Genomic DNA, 19,462 nt, shown 5'->3' with positions numbered 1-19,462 from the left:
TATCAAAGAGCTTAAGCACGTATATATACTTGAGGGTGGCGACTATCTAATGCCACAACCTACAAGTAGTACACTACTCATGCTGGCACCCTGTACCCGTTATTTTTGCTTTCTTCTGGCGCCCCAGTATTTAGCACCCATCCATCGTAGCATTCACCACAAAGGCAAGCAGGTTAAAATCGTCCAAGAGTCTTGAGCCAAAATCTAAATCGACAAACCAAATCGCTCTGACAACGACCAGATCAGTAATTTCCATCCAAATTTTGATCCCTCTCCCTATCATGAGAAGGGGCTCAAGAGAACACAACATAAAAAACCAGGATGACACATTTGATCATACGCACTGAAATTATTCTTTACAAAACTACAAACAAGCAAATCGTCGCACTTACAACAGATCGCCATCTCAAAATGCAAAGGCTTGTCATAGGTCACCAGCACCCCTTCTACCCACTTTGATCAAGCAACAAGCCAAGGCAAAAAAAAAAAAAAAAAACTTTAGACCTACTTACTCCTCGTCCATGTCAACATCCTCCCCATCTTCCACTAATTTCACCTTCTTCACGGCCTGGGCTGCATCACTGCTGATCGCCCTGCTCGGGATCTCAATCAGGATATCCGACTTTTGCCCAGTAGCAGCATTCACAAGCCCTCCATTCTTCTCCACCCTATATGTCAGCTCCTTCTTCCCGACAGCTGCATCAATGTACACGGTGGAGTTCTCATCAATCTCTTCCCGTATGAGCATCTTGGACAGCTGAGTCACCACTCTCTTCTCTAACCATCTCCTGATCGGTCTTGCACCGTATACCTGAAAAGCCCAAGAGGCACATTCCAATCAGTACCCAAATCCTCTATAAAACAGCAAAATCATGAGTGTCAAATGGATGCAAGAGTTGAAATGGGTGCTTACAGGGTCATATGATTCAGCTAGAACGACATCCAAAGCAGCATCAGATACAGCTAGAGCAATGCCCTTTTCTGCAAGACGGCCAGCAACATCCTTCATCTGGAGCCTGGCAACCTTCCTAAGTTGCTCATGCGATAGAGGATCAAATATCACTATCTCATCCAACCGATTAAGCAGCTCAGGCCTGAAATGCCTCCTCACCTGCAAACATGACATGAACAATTTGTCCGCCATTAGAACCGATATCGAACATCGCGCAGCTCAAAACAAGAATCAGAAATGCCTCGATTACATACTTCCTGCATGACTCGTTCTCGTGCAATCTGCATCGAAGATTGGCCTACCATTCCTGCAAGGAGATGTTCTGCCCCAAGATTCGAAGTCAAGATAACGACCGTGTTGGTGAAGTCCACCTTCCTCCCTTGGCCATCGGTCAACCTTCCGTCGTCGAGGACTTGAAGAAGGGTATTGAACACAGCAACATGCGCCTTTTCCACTTCATCGAACAAGATGACACTGTATGGCCGCCTCCTCACAGCCTCTGTCAGCTGTCCACCCTCCTCATGGCCGACATACCTGAAAATCCTCAATATGAGCATCCAGGCTCCAGCTATGGCAACGGTAAGGAAGAAACGAGGTCCGCTGCACAAGAAATACTTACCCTGGTGGTGCACCAATGAGTCTGGCAACCGAATGCTGCTCCATGTACTCAGACATATCAATGCGAATCAGGAGGTTCTCATCATCAAAGAGCTGCTCGGCAAGAGCTTTCGCAAGCTCTGTTTTACCAACACCAGTGGGACCTAAGAAGAGGAAGGAGCCCGTCGGTTGCTGCGGCCGGCCTAGACCAGCCCTCGACCTCAACACAGCCTCCGCCACCGCATCAACTGCCCGGTCCTGGCCTACGACTCTCTTGTGTAACCTCTCTGCAAGGCCTATCAGCCTTTCCTTCTCATTTTGGCCCAGCCTGGTCACTGGAATGCCAGTCCATCGGCTCACAACCTAAACCGAACTCTCGTTAGCGAGCAATACAACAAATACCATAAGAACTCTCGTATCAGATCCATCAAAGTACCCTCAAGACACATACCTCTGCAACTTGTTCAGGCCCCACTGTTTCGGTTAACATCAAGTTCTCATCACTATCCCCTTCAAGCCTTGCAATAGCAGCATCAATCTCTTGCAGGGCTCCATATCGTAGGTCTGCAACGCGTGCCAAATCCATTCTCCTCTCTGCCTCCTGTAAAGTAAAGAGAAGCTCCTCGCGGCGCTGCTTCAATCTTCGAATCTCATCGACTCTTTCCTTCTCCTTCCTGTACTTCATCATGAGTGGCTGTAGCTTATCCCTCAGATCATCCAGTTCCTTCCTAACCTGAAATTAGCCACCCATACCATCCACATTGTTAGCAGACTCATCAATGCCATCTAAACAGAGACATCGTTTTGCATGATGTCACAAAAAGAGGCCCGAACAGAGTTAACAATAAAATACCCACCTCTAACAGCCGTGCTTTGCTGGCTTTATCCTTCTCCTTCTCAAGCGCATGCAATTCGACCTCCAATTGAATTCTCTTCCTTTCCAAGTTATCAATTTCCTCTGGCTGGCTATCAAGCTGCACCCTCACATTGGCACAAGCCTCATCGACCAAATCAATGGCCTTATCAGGCAGGTGTCGGCCTTCGCGGAGCAAAAAGAAAACCATCCTCAGAATCAAAGTTGTAGCGACAATTATTATGCTTCATGTATGCAAAAGATTAAATTTTCCTAAACTAGAACTAATGAGATTAATTCTACTTCAAATTAATTTGAAAGATTAAATTTTGCAGCGCCAAAAAAAAACTCAATTTAAAAGGGGAAAAAAAAACTAGAATCAAAAAAAAAAAAATCCTAACAAAGCCAAGTCAAGATGAGACTTAACTATGCTATATTAACTAGAAAGATTAAATTTTTACTATACCATAACCTAGAACAAGAAGCACTCAAGTTACCTGAAATGTATCGAGAGGAGAGCTGGGCGGCGACCACAAGGGCCCGGTCCTGAATCCGAACACCATGGTGCCCCTCGTACTTCTCCTTCAATCCTCGAAGTATGCTAATGGTGTCCGCCACACTGGGCTCAGCCACATAGACTTGCTGGAACCTTCGTTCGAAGGCAGCATCTTTCTCCACATACTTCCTATACTCCTCCAGCGTTGTCGCTCCAATGCACCGGAGTTGACCTCTAGCAAGCATCGGCTTGAATAGATTCGCAGCATCCATGGAGCCCTCAGTGCGTCCAGCGCCAAGCACGAGGTGGATCTCATCAATGAAGAGGATGACCCTGCCTTCAGCCTCCTCCACCTCTTTGAGCACAGCCTTGACTCGCTCCTCGAATTCACCCCGATACTTGGCGCCCGCAACGAGGGCGCCCATGTCCAGGGCCACGAGTCGAACATCTAGTAGGTTACTCGGGACGTCGCCCCTGACAATCCTCTGGGCGAGGCCCTCCACGACAGCCGTCTTGCCGACGCCTGGCTCGCCAATAAGGACGGGGTTGTTCTTGGTCCGGCGCGATAGAATCCTGATTACGCGGCGGATCTCCTCGTCCCGGCCGATCACCGGGTCGAGCTTCCCCGCCTGTTCGACCAAATCCCGGCCGTAGGTCTTGAGCGCCTGGAAGTTGGTGTCGCCAGAGGCGCTCTCCACCTTCTTGCCCTCCTTGCCCCGAAGCTTTTCGACCTCGGAGCGTACGCGGGCGGCGCTGACGCCGGCCTCCTTGAGGCAGTCGGAGATCTGGGAGTCCTCGAGGAGGCCAAGAATGAGCTGGTCGACGGCGAGGTGGGTGTCTCCGCGAGACTTCTGGGAGGACTGGGCGCGGCGGATGACCTTGATGAGAGAGGTGGAGGCCGGGACCTCGTCCGGCGGCGGGTGCTGGGAGGGAATCTTCTTGAGGGCGCGGTTGAGTACACTCTCTATCGAGGCGACGCTGGAGTCGCCAGCGCCGCCGGAGGCGTTGGAGATGGCCTGCCGGAAAAGGCCGGCGGTGTCACCGACGAGGGCGACAGCTAGGTGGAGAGGGGTGATCTGGGCGTGGCCATTGTTGATGGCGAGCTCGTGGGCGGCGATGATTGCCTCGTTGGTCTTGTGGGTGAACTTATCCGGATTCATGGCTCCGCCGTATCACAAAAAGAAAGAACAAAGAACTATGAGGGATAATTTTATTTATTCTGGGATTGGGTCAGGAATAGAGATAGCGGTATGTTATTTCTTCTTCTTCGGTTCTGTGTGGCGGCATAAGGGGAGTGAGGCGGGAATATAAAGAGGAGGGGAGAGGAATCGCCATGCGTCCACAAGGGGAGGGACCGCGGGGACACTGGAAGGTGCTAGAGAGAGCTGGAGAGTTCTGGGCGCAATGCGGACGGTCGGATGGAGGCGGTCATTGGTTCCGACATGCCACGTGTACTATTTCTGTTTTGCGTTGGTTGTGGTGGTCCTCAGGAATTCTAGCGAGCGGGGAAATGTTTCGTAGTGTCGGATCTAAACTCTTTTCTCGACGGGAATGCGGGCTTAAGTTTTTTGTCGTTTCGATGGGGTTGGTTGACGTAAAAGGGTTCTGGGGTGTACCAGAGAGGGGTTGGGCGGAGCGTAGCATCAGTGGGACCCGCGTTGTCTCGTTACATCCGGTGGTAGTTGACTGGGATGAGGTTTCGGGCCTGCCTAACGGCTCTTACCTGGGAGTTACAAGATTTTTATTAGGATCTTCTTCTATTAACATGAACTTTAAACCAAATTCCTACAGTTCAATTAATATAAATAGAATCCCATGATCTTTCTACAACGAGGTCACCTATTCAAAGTTCGAACAATTAACTATCACTCTTTGAAATTAGCTTAAGATATGTTTGCTTGTAAGGAAAATTATGTGAAAAGCTCTTTTCTTTCAAAAGAGGAGCAAGTTTATTACTATATTCAAAGAAGAAATAAAAAATCAGAGGGGTTTCAGAGCTATATATGATACGGCCTTGACACATTAGAAATTGCTATCTCAACTACGTAGGAAATACGAGCTTAGAATCACATATGTTGGCTAAAGGTGGCAATCTGGATTGGATCATATCAGACACGGGTCATGTCAATACGAATTGGGTTAAAAATTTATTAACCCGTATTTAATAAGTCAAAAATTTATATATAAATTAGATCTATTTATTAAACAAGTAGACCGGATCTGTACCAATCCAGCCTGTATAACTTGTTTACTAAATATATAAAATTAGGTTAGACAAGTTAAATAGATTAAGTGAGTTTTTAACGGATTAAATAGATGTAAAAAAGTTAAATAGGTTAAGCAGATTAAGTTAAATAACACAAAATGGGTCAGATAGGTTTTAAACATGTTAAGTAGATATTAAATAGGTTGACTGGATTAGATCATAATTCGATCTAATTATTTAACAGGTCTAATATCTATATTTATCAGGTCTAAATTTAAGTAGACCTTAAATAGGCTGAATGGATAAGTCAAGATCCGATAAAGAAAAAAAAAAAAAACCAGAATATAATGAAATTAGCTGTAACGACAAAGGGGAAATACAAAACCACTTCCTGCACATAGCATGATAAAAATAAGGATTAAGCTGCGGAGAAAGACAGAAAAAGAGTTGTTAACATAAGATAAAAAATTGAGTGAGAAAGAGAAGAAAATTCTTCTTACAAGTTTAATCAAATAAAAAAGATACTATAATAAGATACTGAAAGAAAATTAGGAAGGCAAGTTCCAATGACAATAGATTTAATAAAAATATATTAAAAGATAAATAGATGACCTTATCATAATAAAAAGGGAAAAGATATAGGATGAAATTTAATAAAAGAAAAAAAATGAAGGAATTAAGAATACTTACTGCGTGAGCCAATGGGCATGGTTATTGATGCGATGTCAATTCCTTTAGTATGCCTTGGAGGAGAACACAAAATCTATTTTCTAAAGAATATACGAGAAACAATAGGATTTGGATGCAAGGACCAAAGAAGCTACATCAACATAAAGTAAAGGAAAGAAGAAATGAATTTGCATTCGATCGGAAAAAAAAAATTGGAGAGGATAGTCTATATATAATTGCAAAGTGGCATTGTGAAAAGGATAAGAAGTTTATTTCAGCAGCCCATCTAACAAAAGCACTAGGATAAAAATAACGATGATAATAAAAATTATTTTAGTTGGAAATACAAGAAAAATATGCTTGTAATATTTTAGGTGTAAAAAGATGAAGAATTCTAGCACCCTACATTATAATACTTGATTATATGGCTAATTTAGAGATTAGGAAAGATAAGGCAAGATAGATCGGCATGGCATGGTTGCTTGGGAGAGATTGCATGGAGGTGGGGTCATGCTTAGAGTTCGTGACAACGGTGCCAATTTTGGTGATCCAGCATTCTCCTCGGATGCAAGAAGGATTATGGGATCGAAATAAGAGCTAAAAGGGAGTTTGAGGAAGGGGGACACCATTAAAGGTTTCAGGCTTGATTTACACAAGAAAACATTTCAACATGGAGAAAGAGAACATAAGAAGAGCCGAATATGAAAGAGCAGCCAAACTTTTTGGTTTTATATCTTAATTTATTTTGAAAAATGCCTCTTCCTGATTTATCTAGCTGAACATCCATATTATCATAACAGTTAATCTATCCCCTAAATTTGTCCCATGGTCTTGCTTGCAATACTGTAGTTTTAATTAATTGAGAGCTTTTTTTGGGCTCTATGAAATTTTTTTAAAATGAGAAAAAGTGAGACATATATTTAAAACTGCTAATTAAGGAAAATGGCCGGATGAGTGGAAAGGAGATAGGACAGCAGATTAGGTAGCTTCTTATGTGGCTAACCACTCTGGGGATTTCTTATGGCTGAGAGAGAGGAGACTTTCCGGTGCATTCTGAAATTTGTTATCTTTTAATTTTTTGGATATATTCGTACCCGCTACATGTGATATATCCGTTTCAATATAATAAAAAAAAAGAGATGGAAAATTTTAACATATAGGGTGCAATCAGACAGATAAAAAAAGTTGTTACTATTTTGAAAATTAAGGTAAGTTTAGATTTAATGTTTATATACATTATAAAGATACCAATTTCTATTTGTTATTTAAACTAATTAAATGTTCATATATGGTGAAAAGAACTGAATGTATTTACTAAGTTTGAAGAGACGATGACCAAAACCAGATATTATTTAAATTTAGGAGTATTTATACAACGCATGGAAAGCAAGCTTTAAGATGTGTGTCTGAAGCATTATGCGGGACCTATTTATTCCTTCCGTAGATCCACGAATGCGCTGCACCAGCGACTTATTTAGGTCCAACTTCAAGACGGCGCCGGGGACGCTTTACGGCTTTGCCCGGTCTAAATTCTCGAGCCCGAACCCAGCCACGGTGCCTGGGCGGGGCATTTCATCGAACACCATAACTATATTCACCGAGCGGGAGGAGACCGGGATGGCTTCCACCGCGAGGACTTTAGGAGCATTTCTCCGCAGGGTCTCACTCTCCCGTGGCTTCTCCTCCTCCCTCTCGTCCCTCAAGAACCCCTCAACGCTCCAGAGTACGTCTCCCACTAAACCATTTTGGTTCCCTTTCCCCTTAGAATAAAATTCTTAAGCGCAGTTGCTTTTGTGTTCCTTGTTCCACCTCTCTCTCTCTTTGTCAGGGTTTGGTTTATTCGAGAAGAAAGAAACGGTGAGTGACGTCCTGAGATTGAGAAGGATATGGACATCTCCTCCTGTATGTATGGGACGGCGTTCTTCCAAGATCGCTGGAAGAAAGGTGCGAGCTTTTTCGCCCTTTTCTCCGAGTTCGTGGATAGTTGTTTTAATTATTGAATTGCTTCACTTGATGCAAATGTAGATAGAAGTAGAGGTAGCTTACCGGTCAATTCAATCGCCTCCGTGCAGTAATAAGATCTGTTCATCTTAATGTCCGAGTATATTACGTATTACCCATAAACTTACAGCATTAAACATGAAAACTTGTTGTCGAAAGTACTTGTAGAGATTAATTTTCATGTGGTTTCGCTAGCAGTTGCTTCAAAAAAAAATTTCATGTACGCATCAATAGCAACCGAAAATTCTGTTTGAGTTGTATGTTTATCAAAGGAAGCTGCTGTGAGCTATGTTCCTGACCAAGGGATGATGTATTTTCTATCTAATTCTCGGAAGTGTTGAAAGAAAATTCACTCAAGTTGTTGATGTGAAATATCACAACTATCATAGTGGATTTTGGCAATTTGTTATGTCTGTTCCATACTTAGATGTTCTTAGTTATGCTTTATATATTTGTTTATTGTCGAACATGTGTGTTTTGACACGCTGTTCGCTGTTTATTGCCTCCTTGCGTGGTATTTCTAGCCAAGTTTTGACTAAGGTAATGATACCTTTTGATGTGATCACAGAATCCTTTCTGGGAACTTTATTTGCTCATATCTTTGAGTGTGACTTGCATGCAGGATGCTCAGAATTTGAAGAAGATGAAACGCAATGGAAAAATTGGAAAAGAAATTGTTGCTGCGTAAGTTCATAAAGCTTATAAAATTTGAGATAAATTGTTGATGATCATTAGTGATCCTTAGAACCAATTATAGTTTTATCTGGGTATTGTATGCAACTATAAATTTAGTAGAATGCCCTTATCGACAGCACAGATTATATTTGTCGTACATCCTGGCATGGAATATTTTAAAAGCATTGCCTGTAGGAGTCCCATAAGTTATTAGGTATGAATCTGCCAGTATAGTGAACAAGAGTACCTTTTTTGAACTGCAGAGTTAAATGCAGTTCTTATTGCACTGATACGAAGTCCGCATTATGGATTAAAAGATCAATCGTACATGAGAACTTTTTAATAACCGAGTTCAACAAAATGCAATTTTCATTAAGTTGGTGCAGAATTTATTTCATGGTAGCCATGGGCAAGAGAGAAGCTCATCAAGAAACCCATAGGGGAAAGTAACTGAAGAGAAATCGACCTTATTAAACCCATGGTTTGTGGTCATGCAACTGAGAAGCAGTCTTCCAAGCTTTCCATGAGTTAGGAAAGATTCTACACAAGAAAGAAAGAACAAAATGTTAAGGTTAGGACTTAGGAGACTGCATTCATCTTCAAGGTGCAAATTATACATCAAAGAACTGAAACATTGTTTCATGCACCATAATATTTCTTTTGCAGCTGAAAATTAGCTTTGCAAGTTTGGGGGTAGAGTTGAAAAGTGGAAGGGGAAAACATAGTATATATTAAAGAAAAAGCAGATAAATGAACCATGTTCTGTAAAAAGTGGGGATATCATAAACCACCTACTATCTCAAAATACTTTCTTCAAGTGAAGATTTCTACAACCTGATATTCTTTTCTCACTGGATGGAATATTCTCTGACCATTTAAGTCTTATGCTAAAAGAAAAATAAATTGAACTTTCTTGGCACCCTAATTTTTCTTTTTCCATTTGTAGGTTACATTTTGGTGTAGAATTTGACTCATTGGAGGATCCAAGTTAACAACCATGGTTGTGCTCCTGGATATTTTGAATACAATACATGCAAAAGTGGCAGATGATGTCTCTGCTGCAGCGGATTAAAGTGTAACTTGATATGATTAATATGTCAATTAGGTAACTTTCTATTTAATAAAAGATTACTATAGATGCCAGCTCATGATACGGACTCCTTATGGCATATAGGTGATAATTTGATTGATGACCAAGAGGCATATTTGACATTTGTATCTGGTACTTGATTTCGACTTTATTCTTTGAGTATTCCTTAGATGTTAGACAACAACAAGATTTGTTCATGACATCTCAAATTCTCGTTGATTTTTGTTAAACTTCTAATAGTTATTCTTCCTTGTCTAGTATTTGTAATGTGACAATAGATTTTGGGACTGAACTCTGAAGAATGTTGAACTCACTTGTACTCAAGCCATAAATGATTTTATTTTCTGCATGACAAACCAGTTGGTGGTGACTCCAATGAGGGCTATGGCACTGATTTCATGATATGTTTCACAATGTTAAATGAATGTTTCATCAGATGTTACATGACCCATGTTGCTTCCTGCTCAATGTTCCGATTCTTGTGTACCTGTGGCGTGTCATTCAAGTGTAAATTGTACAACAATGAATCCTTTTTTTCCCTATTCTGTTCCGTCTCATCTTTGTGAAATCATTCTGGCATCAATGTGCTGTTTTTTATGATTAAATCATACAGCGTGAAGAAAGGAGGCCCAAATCCATCATCAAACACAATTTTAGCTGTCATACTGGAGAAAGCTAGAGAGCTTGATGTACCCAAGGAAATTGTGGAGCGCAACATCAAAAAAGCATCTGAAAAGGGACAGGAGACTTATATTGAGAAATTCTATGAGGTAGGCTTGGCAGTGCAGTTTTATGGGTTGAAAATTTGATTTTGCATTTGGAATTCATGCTAGACACAATGACTCAGGTGTATGGTTTTGGCGGGGTTGGTATGGTAGTTGAAGTTCTGACTGATAAAATAACCAGATCAGTGGCTGCTGTCAGAGGAGTCGTGAAGGACTGTGGAGCTAAGCTGGCTGATCCAGGGTCTATTTTATTCAAGTTTAGGCGTGCCCGGGTTGTGAATATAAAGGCAACTGATGCTGATAAAGATCAGCTGCTTGCTGTTGCCTTAGATGCTGGTGCTGAAGATGTTATTGAGCCAACAATTTATGATAATGACTCAGAGGAAGATAGTGCAGAAAGGTAATTTTCTGCGCAAAATTTAGTCAAATGACGTTCTATTTTTAGGACTTTTTTTCCTGTTATATAGTTATCTTTTGCCAGTCTGGTGTAACATATTGTTATCCAAAGTGATCTAACAGTAAAAAATGTTCACGATGGATATAAAACCAAGGGCCAGATAATGATATTAAAGGAAGTTACAGCAACGCAACAATATCCTCAGTCAGAAGTAAAATTTCACATTGTTATCCTGTTAGATTATATTTTCAGCCTATCAGCAAGCCTTGATAAAGAAATGTACGAGTCCAAGAGATCTAACATAAGTGCTACAGTGTTCTAAAGAATGTAAGTGGATGCACCAGTTTTCTCAGCCATCCACGCCATTGTTTGAAAGGAGTGCTGCCTCCAGAAGGTTATCAAGTATCAACCCTGTGATGTTGATATTTGATGATCTTTTTCATTGTTATGAATCAAATTGATGAATGTGAGAGAGTTGAGATTACCATGCAATGATGGATATTGCTGTTGGCAGATTACTCCCACTTATAAGTTGTATCAGCTAACTAGTGCCAGAAGAGGAAGCAAAACTTGTGATCTGACTTCTGACATGCAGTGTCATTGTTGGAAACTTATCAGTCTTGTTCTTACGAGAGTCTCTGACAACATATAAAAGACATTGAGACTAATGTACGATGCTTATATGAGGCATCTGGCATCCTTTTAGCTGGTCTGGATATAGATTGTAAAATACTCATAGCGGCATGCACTAAATGGGTTTTTATATTACAGTAGTATGCTCAGTTACAATGTATGTCTTCAGCAATTGCTTCTTGCAAATTAAAGTACCATATTGCGTCATCCTTTTATATTTAGACTGGGACATTGTTAACTTTATTTGGTATCTAATAGTAGTAAATCATTTGATACATCAAACTACTTCGGCAAGTGTTCTGAAAGGTAATTCTTTTGTTTTAGCTATTATAAGATCGTTACTGAAGCTGAAAACTACTCCACCATACTATCAAAACTACGAGATGAAGGAATAGTATATGAACCAGACAATGGTTTTGAACTACTGCCACTGAACCCCATTGAGGTATGCTATTCTCATTTGTATCCTGTGGTTTTCCATTTTTTAAGTTGCCTTCAATATCTTCACTTTTGGCTTGGCTGGCGCATGTAAACCTTATTCGCACTTGAACTTTTGCTCTAGGCATCTTTAGCAGGCTTATTATTTTATTCTTTCAGATTTGGTTCTGTAAATTGTTGTTGACTTCTTGTTACCACCGTTAAGTCATATGGTACATGTGTAAATGACCTGAATTCATGGGCCACATATAACCTGCCATGCTGCTAGATGTATGCAGAGTGGCCAGTAGCATCACATCAAGGAAGTTAAGCAGTCATAATACTCTGAAAGTTCACATTGATACACTGCATATCATGTAATGTCTTCTATGTATACTTTATTATGTAGATAAATTTCAACTTTCCCTAATTTTTCTCCCTAAAAGTAATCCGATCAAATCTTTTTGAGATCCAATTTTCCACCTGAAGCTCCTTGTGCCCTGTGATTTGACAGGTAGATGATGAAGCGATGGAGTTAAACAAGGAACTGATGTCCAAGTTACTTGAACTTGATGATGTTGATGCTGTTTATTCAGATCAAAAGTGATGATGGACAATTTTTCTTTAGCAATCAGGTGAGAACCAGTAGCAATATGTTTCTTCTTATCCTCCTCGTTATTTTGCAGCTTGGGCTGCTGATATTTTTAAGTCTGGCCTCTACTTGATTTTTAGGCCAATCTCAACTCACAACCTTAGAGAATATCCTTATACCTAAGCTGTTCCCCTCCATTTGCTCCAGAATATGATTATTTTTTTAGTTACCTAGTCAACTTATGATAATCTTCAACTCCTTGTTGGCACATCTTACAGTAGCTGATCTCTTCTTTCTTTATTTTTCCCACAGATGCACAGACGAAGTGGTGGAGGAACTCGATGTCCAAATTAATTAAACATAATCAATTCATTTAAAAATTTGCGAGCAAATTTTAGTTCTTCTATTACTTTCGCAATACATGATGTATTGTGTGTTTCCCTTACTGTTCCATAAAATTTCAAAGTTGTGTCCTCCAGTTGATGAGCAGAACGGATCGATAGTTGCATCTCATCCTTTCCTTCATAACGATCAGAGCTCAGTGAAGTTCTCTTTGGAGATTGTCTTGTAATTCGTTAAGTAATTTAATAATATCTAACCTTTTTTTGGGGGGGGTTAGCATAATAATGTGGATCGAATGACTGGCCTGCACATGTTCTTCCGGTCAGTTTCTGTGCTCGGAAATAGCCTTTCTAGGTATTCTTTAACCCTTAAATGCCGATAACCGGCAGATGTATCCATGCAAATTGCGGACTTACCACGTAAAACCTGCTTGCTACATGCATTAATAATAACAAACCCATTATTTAACGCTCTTAACCTGTTTGTATTAACTTCTTAATTCAGACATATACTGTGTTCTCAACCCGAAATTAGCAATAATTTTAATTTTATGCCAAAAGTTGAAGTTATTAGGTCTCGGGCCTAACTTTCTCTTAAACAAAGAACAAACTCGTTCCGAGTAGTTGCTTGCTTTTTTTCTTCTTTTTTTGTTGTACTTTTTGGATAAGGGACTGCTTATGGGTTTCATCTGGCAAGTCTTTTATTAGAGAGAGGCCAAGCCTGGGTCTCACTTGCTAGATTTCCAAAGGTGCCTGCATTGGTCCCTTGACTACCAACAAATATGATAAACTTTGGAACCAAGCTTATTTCAAAATATAAGTTATTAGCTTTTGAAATTTCTAGATTATCCAAGATAAGCTCTCCAATGTGATTTGAGTGGTAAAATGCGGTAACAGAACATGCCTTGCCTTCTGCATTGTTGATCATGACAAAAGAGAGAGGGAGAAAGGAATATGATGAATGCTTATTATGAACACCCATATAAGCGTTCATTCGACACTTAGAAACTAAAGCCATGAACACATGATATTGTGGTTGATTTGACTACATGATTAGAAGCATCCTCCATGAAAACCTGAATGTCCGTAAATTTCATCAAGTGTTTGCTGATTCAGGCACTCGGCATTTTGCTTCTTGAAGCAGCATTAAAGAAGCTGACCACAGTCTCTCTGCAAGTCTCGCATCGTAGGAAAGCGAAGAGGACTTGATTGTCCTGCCCTTCCCGCCAAAGAAATACTTCCCTGAAGCCTCCTGAGACAACAGAGAAAAAAAAAAAAAAAGACGACACCATAAGCACTTGCCACATTTTCTGTGATACTGAAATAGCATTGAATTACTGGAAGCAGATAAATCAAATGAAGAAAGCTTACAGGTGGTGCCAAGGCTGCATCAAGAATAGAGCCAACTCCACATTCAGGAGATTGCAAAAGATGCAGGAATCTAAGAACCATAAAAGCTAGTTGGGAGAGACATGGAGGAAGTTCCCGCATGATGTTGGTTTCTACTACTCCAGGATCTGCTGGGCTAAAATATTTGAACACAACTTGTTATCTTCACTAAAACAGTAGTCAGGACAGTATATGTTGTAACACTCTACATATCAAAATATGATGTGATATTCATAGCTCTGATGTTGCAATAAAATTAATATTCTCCACTATTTACTGCAGCATAGTTGCGCACTTGCTACAAAATTAGATATTATGTTAGCCTTTTGTCATACTAAGCAACAACCTGAGAGCCCTCGTGGATCCTTGTTCTAATGATGGTTTCACTCAGAAGGGCAACATGAATGAGAAATCGTTTAGTGAGCTAGTGTAAGTTTGAAAACTATATAAACAGAATAAGTTTGGTGTATGATAGAAGTGTTTTAAGTATGATATGAGTGCCTTTTCTAGGTTTACCCAATTCACTAACCTAAGCTACACTTGCACACGTACTTGCATTTTAATCATTTCAAGAGATAGCTACACAAAAAAGAAAATATCAACATTTCTTTCAAACTTTACAGATACATACATGACAGAGACGGTAGAAGTTGGATCCATCACGCAAAGCTGCCGATGTAGCTCATATGAGAATAACAGTAAGCACACTGTTAAATGTATAAATATTGGTTAGAAACAAGAAAATATTTAAATTTGACTCCTTTTTTCTCCAATTGACTTCTCTTTCTACAAGAACAAACTTACATTTTGAATACTCATAAGTAGCAGCCAAAGGATACCTTTTTGAGGTTGACAAGCAACAGAGATTTTTCCTAGCCAGTGTTTCCTTATCAACACCAACATCAGATGCTACGAATGGAAAACAGAAATGCAGCAGTTAGTATTTAATACTGCTATGCAGTTGCAGAGCTTTAATTTTGGACTCTGATCACTGTTTGTCATTCCATTGGATAGGAACCCGAAAAGCAATAAGGGGTTCCAATTTATATGTCAATACAGCACCAATAACTATTTCAGTCAAAAAAATACAACACCAGTAACTATGCAATCCCAACCCCTCCCGTGCAAAAAAGAAAAACACACATGCAACAGAAAACACACAAGAAAAAGGAAAAATAAAAGAGAAGCCAACAAAAATATGAACAAGGTTTCAAATGATTGAAAGGGTGAGTAGAAGACTTAAAATCATATTATTGGCTACAAAAATAAGAAGCTTCAGCCTATAATAAGGATTCATATTTACCATATTCTGTTACAATCATGCAAACAAATAAATTTTCAGGAGAAGGACATATTTTGTTTAACTGCATATTTAATGATTTAAATTTTTGCTCACCACATCGATGTGTAAAAGATGTCACATTAACTATCCGAGAGGGCACAGGGCTGCTCTTGAGTAGTGGCATAAGAAGATTGGTCAAAGCAAATGCTCCAATGTAGTTTGTCTCCAACATCCTGAAATGCAAACAGGAAAGCAGCACATGATTCTTGGATTTAAAGATTGTCCTATCACACTGCTGTTATCTCGCAAGCTGCTCGGTTACTTTCAAATCTATAGGCTATTGATGCTGTTTGCTGGGCTCAAAAATGTTAAGATGGAAACTCACATAAATAATTGGAAAAAAAGTCTCTAATTTTTCTTATTACGGGAATTATAATGAACAGCTAACACGCATGGACATAACTAGCGGTGAGTACATCATTCAGCAAGCCGAGGTGACTAATTTAAGGGCTTGCACTCGAATGAACTTCTATTTATTCTTCTCTGTTGACCAGAAAAAATGGGATAAGTCTAGCTTCCAACATTAATTGGCAATATTATAGCTAGTTCTACATTTCTTTTTGCTGAATAAGTTAAGAATTATTCTTGCAGATGAAATGTTTGACTTACATGAAAATATTCTAAATCAAATAAAGGAAAATCTAAAGAATTTGCATGGATGAAGACACGACAATAGTATGATTTATTATATGACATCATGGTAAAAAGCATCTTCAAAAGGGAACTGAGGGATTACTGGTCAAATCCATCAGCAGTAACTCGAAGTGATTTTGCTAACATTCCAGCATTATTTATCAGGAGTTGTATTGAAGGATGCAGATAGGAATCCAAAAGCCACTGCTTTAAAGAACTTTCAAACTTCATAATGGAATGAATGGATGACAAGTCAACCTGAAATGCATTTAGATGGGCATCTCCATGTTGCTGCTTGATCTCTTCAATGATCTGTTCAACATTTGAAGACATTTGAAGAAACAATAAAAAACAAGGATGGGCATTGAATTACAAAAGGCGGATGCTCTAACTCCAAGTAGTACCTTAGATAGAAGTTGAGGGCAACGCCCAGCTGGCAGATGAAAAACTTTAGTTAAATCATAGGTATAAAACATGCACTTCGAAAGGAGATAAAAAATTTCTTATTCTCGTAAACAAATTTTTAGTATGAGAGCTTAGAAATTAAGGCGAAAAGAAGACCAACTAGATCTACCCAGGATTGAGAATCAAAATCAATTGGTTGGAGACCACATAGTATTTTCATGCTATATTTCCATCAAGGCATGGTGGAATTACAGAAAAACTTACGGCAAAACCAGTGTTCTAAACAAAGATAATAAGTAAAGAAGTGAAAGAGACTCTGCTGACTATAGAAGATTCTGCTAACTTCTAAGCACAAACAATGATAGCATTTCTAAGAAGCACTGAAGCTGACAAAGAAAGCACTCTACCTGATAAGAATCTTTTAATTATTTCAGCAGGGTTTGCCACAGATTTAAAATAAACGCTTCATCTTCAAGATAGAATTCAGGTCTTTCTACATACCTAATCAGAACTTCCACATACCTTTAATATGACAAAACAAGCTATTCTTTAAGAAACTTATTTCCAACTCTTTGGCTCGTTATTAGTGACATGCAAATACATGAACAGACATCTTTCTCTTTCCAAGCAAGCAACTTAAAGGATGCTAAAAATTCATTCTGATGTCATATTGTGAAGAGGTCATTCAGCTGTATAATTGTCCATTTGATTATGTAAGAATATTGCAAAACAATGTACAAAGCCACAAAGTTTGGACCATGCATCAAAATCGTGCAATATAGGTTGATAAAAATATCACTAAAGGCATCATTCCTAGCATTAAAAATTTCTGATAGTCAGGAATTGTATCAAAAGTAAATTGCAGCTTGTTCACTCAATTTGACTCAAGCCAACAGACAGAGTAAATATACAAGAACTAAAAGTGAATATACAATCGACTGGTTTCGATTAGATGCAAATTCAAGGCTTCATCATCATAAGTACTGCATAAATTTTCAGCACAGGAAGAGTAAATAAATACGCTAAAGCTCAAACACTACAGGAAACCACTTGCACTCCAACTGTCCGCGAAAATGCATGAAGGAGAAAAAATTTCCAAGATCCTTACCTAGAACAACGTGATAGCCTTCGCCGGCTAGGGCTTTCGCCGCGGCCGCGCCCAATCCCGACGTCGCCTGCAAAGCCGACGAAGATCAAAATAAACTCAAGTCAAGATTCGATTCGACTCAAAGCACTTCTCTTTCGTTCGAAGACAGCGAGGAAAAGAGCTGAAGTGGGGAGGGAAGGCCTTACGCCGGTTACGACGCATATGGGGCGCTTGACCTTGGAGGCCGGCTCAGGGGTGAAGCGGCGGCGAGGGAAGGACGGGGACGGGCGGAGGAGTTGGAAGTAGGAGAAGAGGAGCGAGAGGGTCCAAACAACGGCCATCCGCCAGAATTCCAGCGAGAAGACCATCTCCATCGCCGCCCAGTCCACGCCCATCTCTCCACGAGCTCTTCCTCGATGTAGTCCAGAGCTTGGAAAACGTTCTTCGGCTTCGGCACGAGAACAAACACAATGGTAGACCCTGGGACACAACTGCTCGTATCGTAAAGTAAATCTAATTTCTGTCACCTATCGGCGATTATATGACGGCGGCGATGGCGGAGTACCGCCAGTTATTTTATTTTACGTCTTTTTGTCGTTTTTTCTCATCATGAACCGTCAGCGGAGCCGTTAATATTGCTTTATGATTCGAGCTGTCATGACCACGCTTTAACGGTGTTGGCTGCCTCCGCGCACCGTTGAGTCGTTGACGCGTCCCTCCCGGATGCGCAACGGCTCCAGGTTCCAACGTCGCGTCACGCTTTAAAGGATGTGCTGGTTGGAATGAAACGAGAACGTGGCCACTAAAAAGTGGGGTTGCACTAGAAGCCTCCACTTATTCATGTAAGCGGGCGTGTATGTGTGAATTTTAAAATACACAGAATTAATGAAATATATACTTCTTTAATTTTGAGAGAGAAAAAAAAGAGAGGAAGAAATGAAAGTTTCACCTAGAGCTGTTTGATTGCTAAATTTGTTTAATTGGTAGATTTCATAAAAACAAAATTTAGTAGACCTCTACAAATCCCAATTGTAGACATTTAGTTATTTTGTTGGATTTTGCTAGCATTTGAAAGTGTATTTTTTAAAATTAAAAAAGTCAAGATGTTTGATTAATGAAAAATGAACTCAAATTAAATATATATATATATATATTAAAGATAAATTGTAGAAAATTCACTGTGACCCATCCTCATGACATGATAATTATCAAAGTGAATTTGCATTTGCATCCTCCATTCACATTTTTGGACCCGTTTATCCCTTTATGTTGTTAGTGTAATTTTAGGAATTACGTAACAACCTGCATCGCCCATAATATTTTTCTTTATTAGTGTGATTATATATCAACCTATATTATTTTTTATTAGTATAATCTTGTTAGAATGATTTTAGGGACTATATAACAACTTGTATCAGTCGGTAATATTTTTCATTGTTAGTGTGATCCTATATCAGCTTATATTATTTTTTTTTTGTATGGACTCTGTACACAAGTATATATAACCCCTAAAATGTACCAAATATGATGAAATAGAGAAATAAAATGGATGGAGCTCTGCTCTTCCTTTTTTAACCGTTATCATCCAACTGGATTTTAACAAATCCTATCTTACACTGACCCCACACTCTAATAAAGTGGGTGGAGCTCTGCTCTTCATTTTTTATTTTTCTCTAAAAAAAATTAAATTTAACTTATCTAGATAACCCATAAGCACTTAAACACATAATTGACCTCGAGAAAAACTTTAATAACCCCTTGACATAGCAAGCCCAGATTATTAAAGGTTGGTTCAGCTTGGGCTTTTTTTTTTCCCCTTGAAACTTAAAATAATACATCAGCATGTGGTTGTAAGGATTGTTCATTTAGGTAACTCATCTAATGCAGCATGAGACACATCATGCTCTAGGAAGTGCATAATGCATAGCACTTTAAAGTAAAGACTTTAGGAGTTTATTTTCT

General features: G+C 39.6%; 3 protein-coding genes across 6 annotated transcripts; 1 reads left to right on the top strand and 2 right to left on the bottom strand.

The window, feature by feature from the left end:
- Nucleotides 1-309: 309 nt before the first annotated feature.
- Nucleotides 310-4,275, bottom strand: LOC103717858 (chaperone protein ClpB1). The gene is made up of 7 exons (XM_008806397.5): nucleotides 2,900-4,275; nucleotides 2,407-2,588; nucleotides 2,001-2,282; nucleotides 1,572-1,912; nucleotides 1,207-1,486; nucleotides 914-1,111; nucleotides 310-811 (listed from the first exon to the last, which is right to left on the bottom strand). The coding sequence occupies exons 1-7, from the start codon at nucleotides 4,056-4,058 to the stop codon at nucleotides 509-511; spliced, it is 2,745 nt and encodes a 914-aa protein (XP_008804619.3). The 5' UTR covers nucleotides 4,059-4,275; the 3' UTR covers nucleotides 310-508.
- A 2,957-nt stretch (nucleotides 4,276-7,232) lies between these two features.
- Nucleotides 7,233-14,305, top strand: LOC103717857 (YebC-like protein). Of its 3 annotated transcripts, none has more exons than XM_088707814.2 (8): nucleotides 7,233-7,496; nucleotides 7,602-7,717; nucleotides 8,397-8,458; nucleotides 10,153-10,309; nucleotides 10,387-10,664; nucleotides 11,619-11,739; nucleotides 12,226-12,346; nucleotides 13,761-14,305. In XM_088707814.2, exons 1-7 carry the CDS (start codon nucleotides 7,391-7,393, stop codon nucleotides 12,316-12,318), a joined length of 933 nt encoding a protein of 310 aa, XP_088563940.1. In that variant the 5' UTR covers nucleotides 7,233-7,390; the 3' UTR covers nucleotides 12,319-12,346; nucleotides 13,761-14,305. The 3 variants fall into 3 exon arrangements, with proteins under 3 accessions (XP_088563940.1, XP_008804618.3, XP_038981325.1); XM_008806396.6 differs by lacking the exon at nucleotides 13,761-14,305 and adding an exon at nucleotides 12,616-12,927; XM_039125397.3 differs by lacking the exons at nucleotides 7,233-7,496; nucleotides 7,602-7,717; nucleotides 8,397-8,458; nucleotides 13,761-14,305 and adding exons at nucleotides 9,572-10,053; nucleotides 12,616-12,927.
- Nucleotides 13,531-18,133, bottom strand: LOC103717856 (uncharacterized). 2 transcript variants are annotated; one of them, XM_008806395.6, is made up of 9 exons: nucleotides 17,707-18,108; nucleotides 17,522-17,588; nucleotides 16,413-16,441; nucleotides 16,112-16,320; nucleotides 15,430-15,548; nucleotides 14,838-14,942; nucleotides 14,665-14,740; nucleotides 14,016-14,169; nucleotides 13,531-13,896 (listed from the first exon to the last, which is right to left on the bottom strand). In XM_008806395.6, the coding sequence occupies exons 1-9, from the start codon at nucleotides 17,893-17,895 to the stop codon at nucleotides 13,741-13,743; spliced, it is 1,104 nt and encodes a 367-aa protein (XP_008804617.3). In that variant the 5' UTR covers nucleotides 17,896-18,108; the 3' UTR covers nucleotides 13,531-13,740. The 2 variants fall into 2 exon arrangements, with proteins under 2 accessions (XP_008804617.3, XP_088563933.1); XM_088707807.2 differs by lacking the exon at nucleotides 13,531-13,896 and having other exon boundaries at nucleotides 14,025-14,161; nucleotides 17,707-18,133.
- Nucleotides 18,134-19,462: the final 1,329 nt, after the last annotated feature.

This window comes from Phoenix dactylifera, chromosome 1 (genome assembly GCF_051530095.1).
Source record: "Phoenix dactylifera cultivar Ajwa chromosome 1, Ajwa_hap1_PhDact_Kaust_v1.1, whole genome shotgun sequence".
Lineage (NCBI taxonomy): Eukaryota > Viridiplantae > Streptophyta > Magnoliopsida > Arecales > Arecaceae > Phoenix > Phoenix dactylifera.
Note: the sequence above shows the minus strand (reverse complement) of the source record. Positions and strands in the feature narration are given on the sequence as shown.

Coding starts and splice junctions, on each gene's coding strand:
- LOC103717857 (XM_088707814.2), top strand. CDS start 7,391: ATGGCTTCCACCGCGAGGACTTTAGGAGCATTTCTCCGCAGGGTCTCA. Junction 10,310..10,386: donor ATATTGAGAAATTCTATGAG/GTAGGCTTGGCA, acceptor ACAATGACTCAG/GTGTATGGTTTTGGCGGGGT. Junction 11,740..12,225: donor TGCCACTGAACCCCATTGAG/GTATGCTATTCT, acceptor GTGATTTGACAG/GTAGATGATGAAGCGATGGA.
- LOC103717858 (XM_008806397.5), bottom strand. CDS start 4,058: ATGAATCCGGATAAGTTCACCCACAAGACCAACGAGGCAATCATCGCC. Junction 1,913..2,000: donor GGCCTGAACAAGTTGCAGAG/GTATGTGTCTTG, acceptor AGTTCGGTTTAG/GTTGTGAGCCGATGGACTGG. Junction 1,487..1,571: donor CTCATTGGTGCACCACCAGG/GTAAGTATTTCT, acceptor GAGGATTTTCAG/GTATGTCGGCCATGAGGAGG.
- LOC103717856 (XM_008806395.6), bottom strand. CDS start 17,895: ATGGGCGTGGACTGGGCGGCGATGGAGATGGTCTTCTCGCTGGAATTC. Junction 15,549..16,111: donor ACTGCTGATGGATTTGACCA/GTAATCCCTCAG, acceptor TTTGCATTTCAG/GATGTTGGAGACAAACTACA. Junction 14,741..14,837: donor TACTTATGAGTATTCAAAAT/GTAAGTTTGTTC, acceptor TACATTTAACAG/TGTGCTTACTGTTATTCTCA.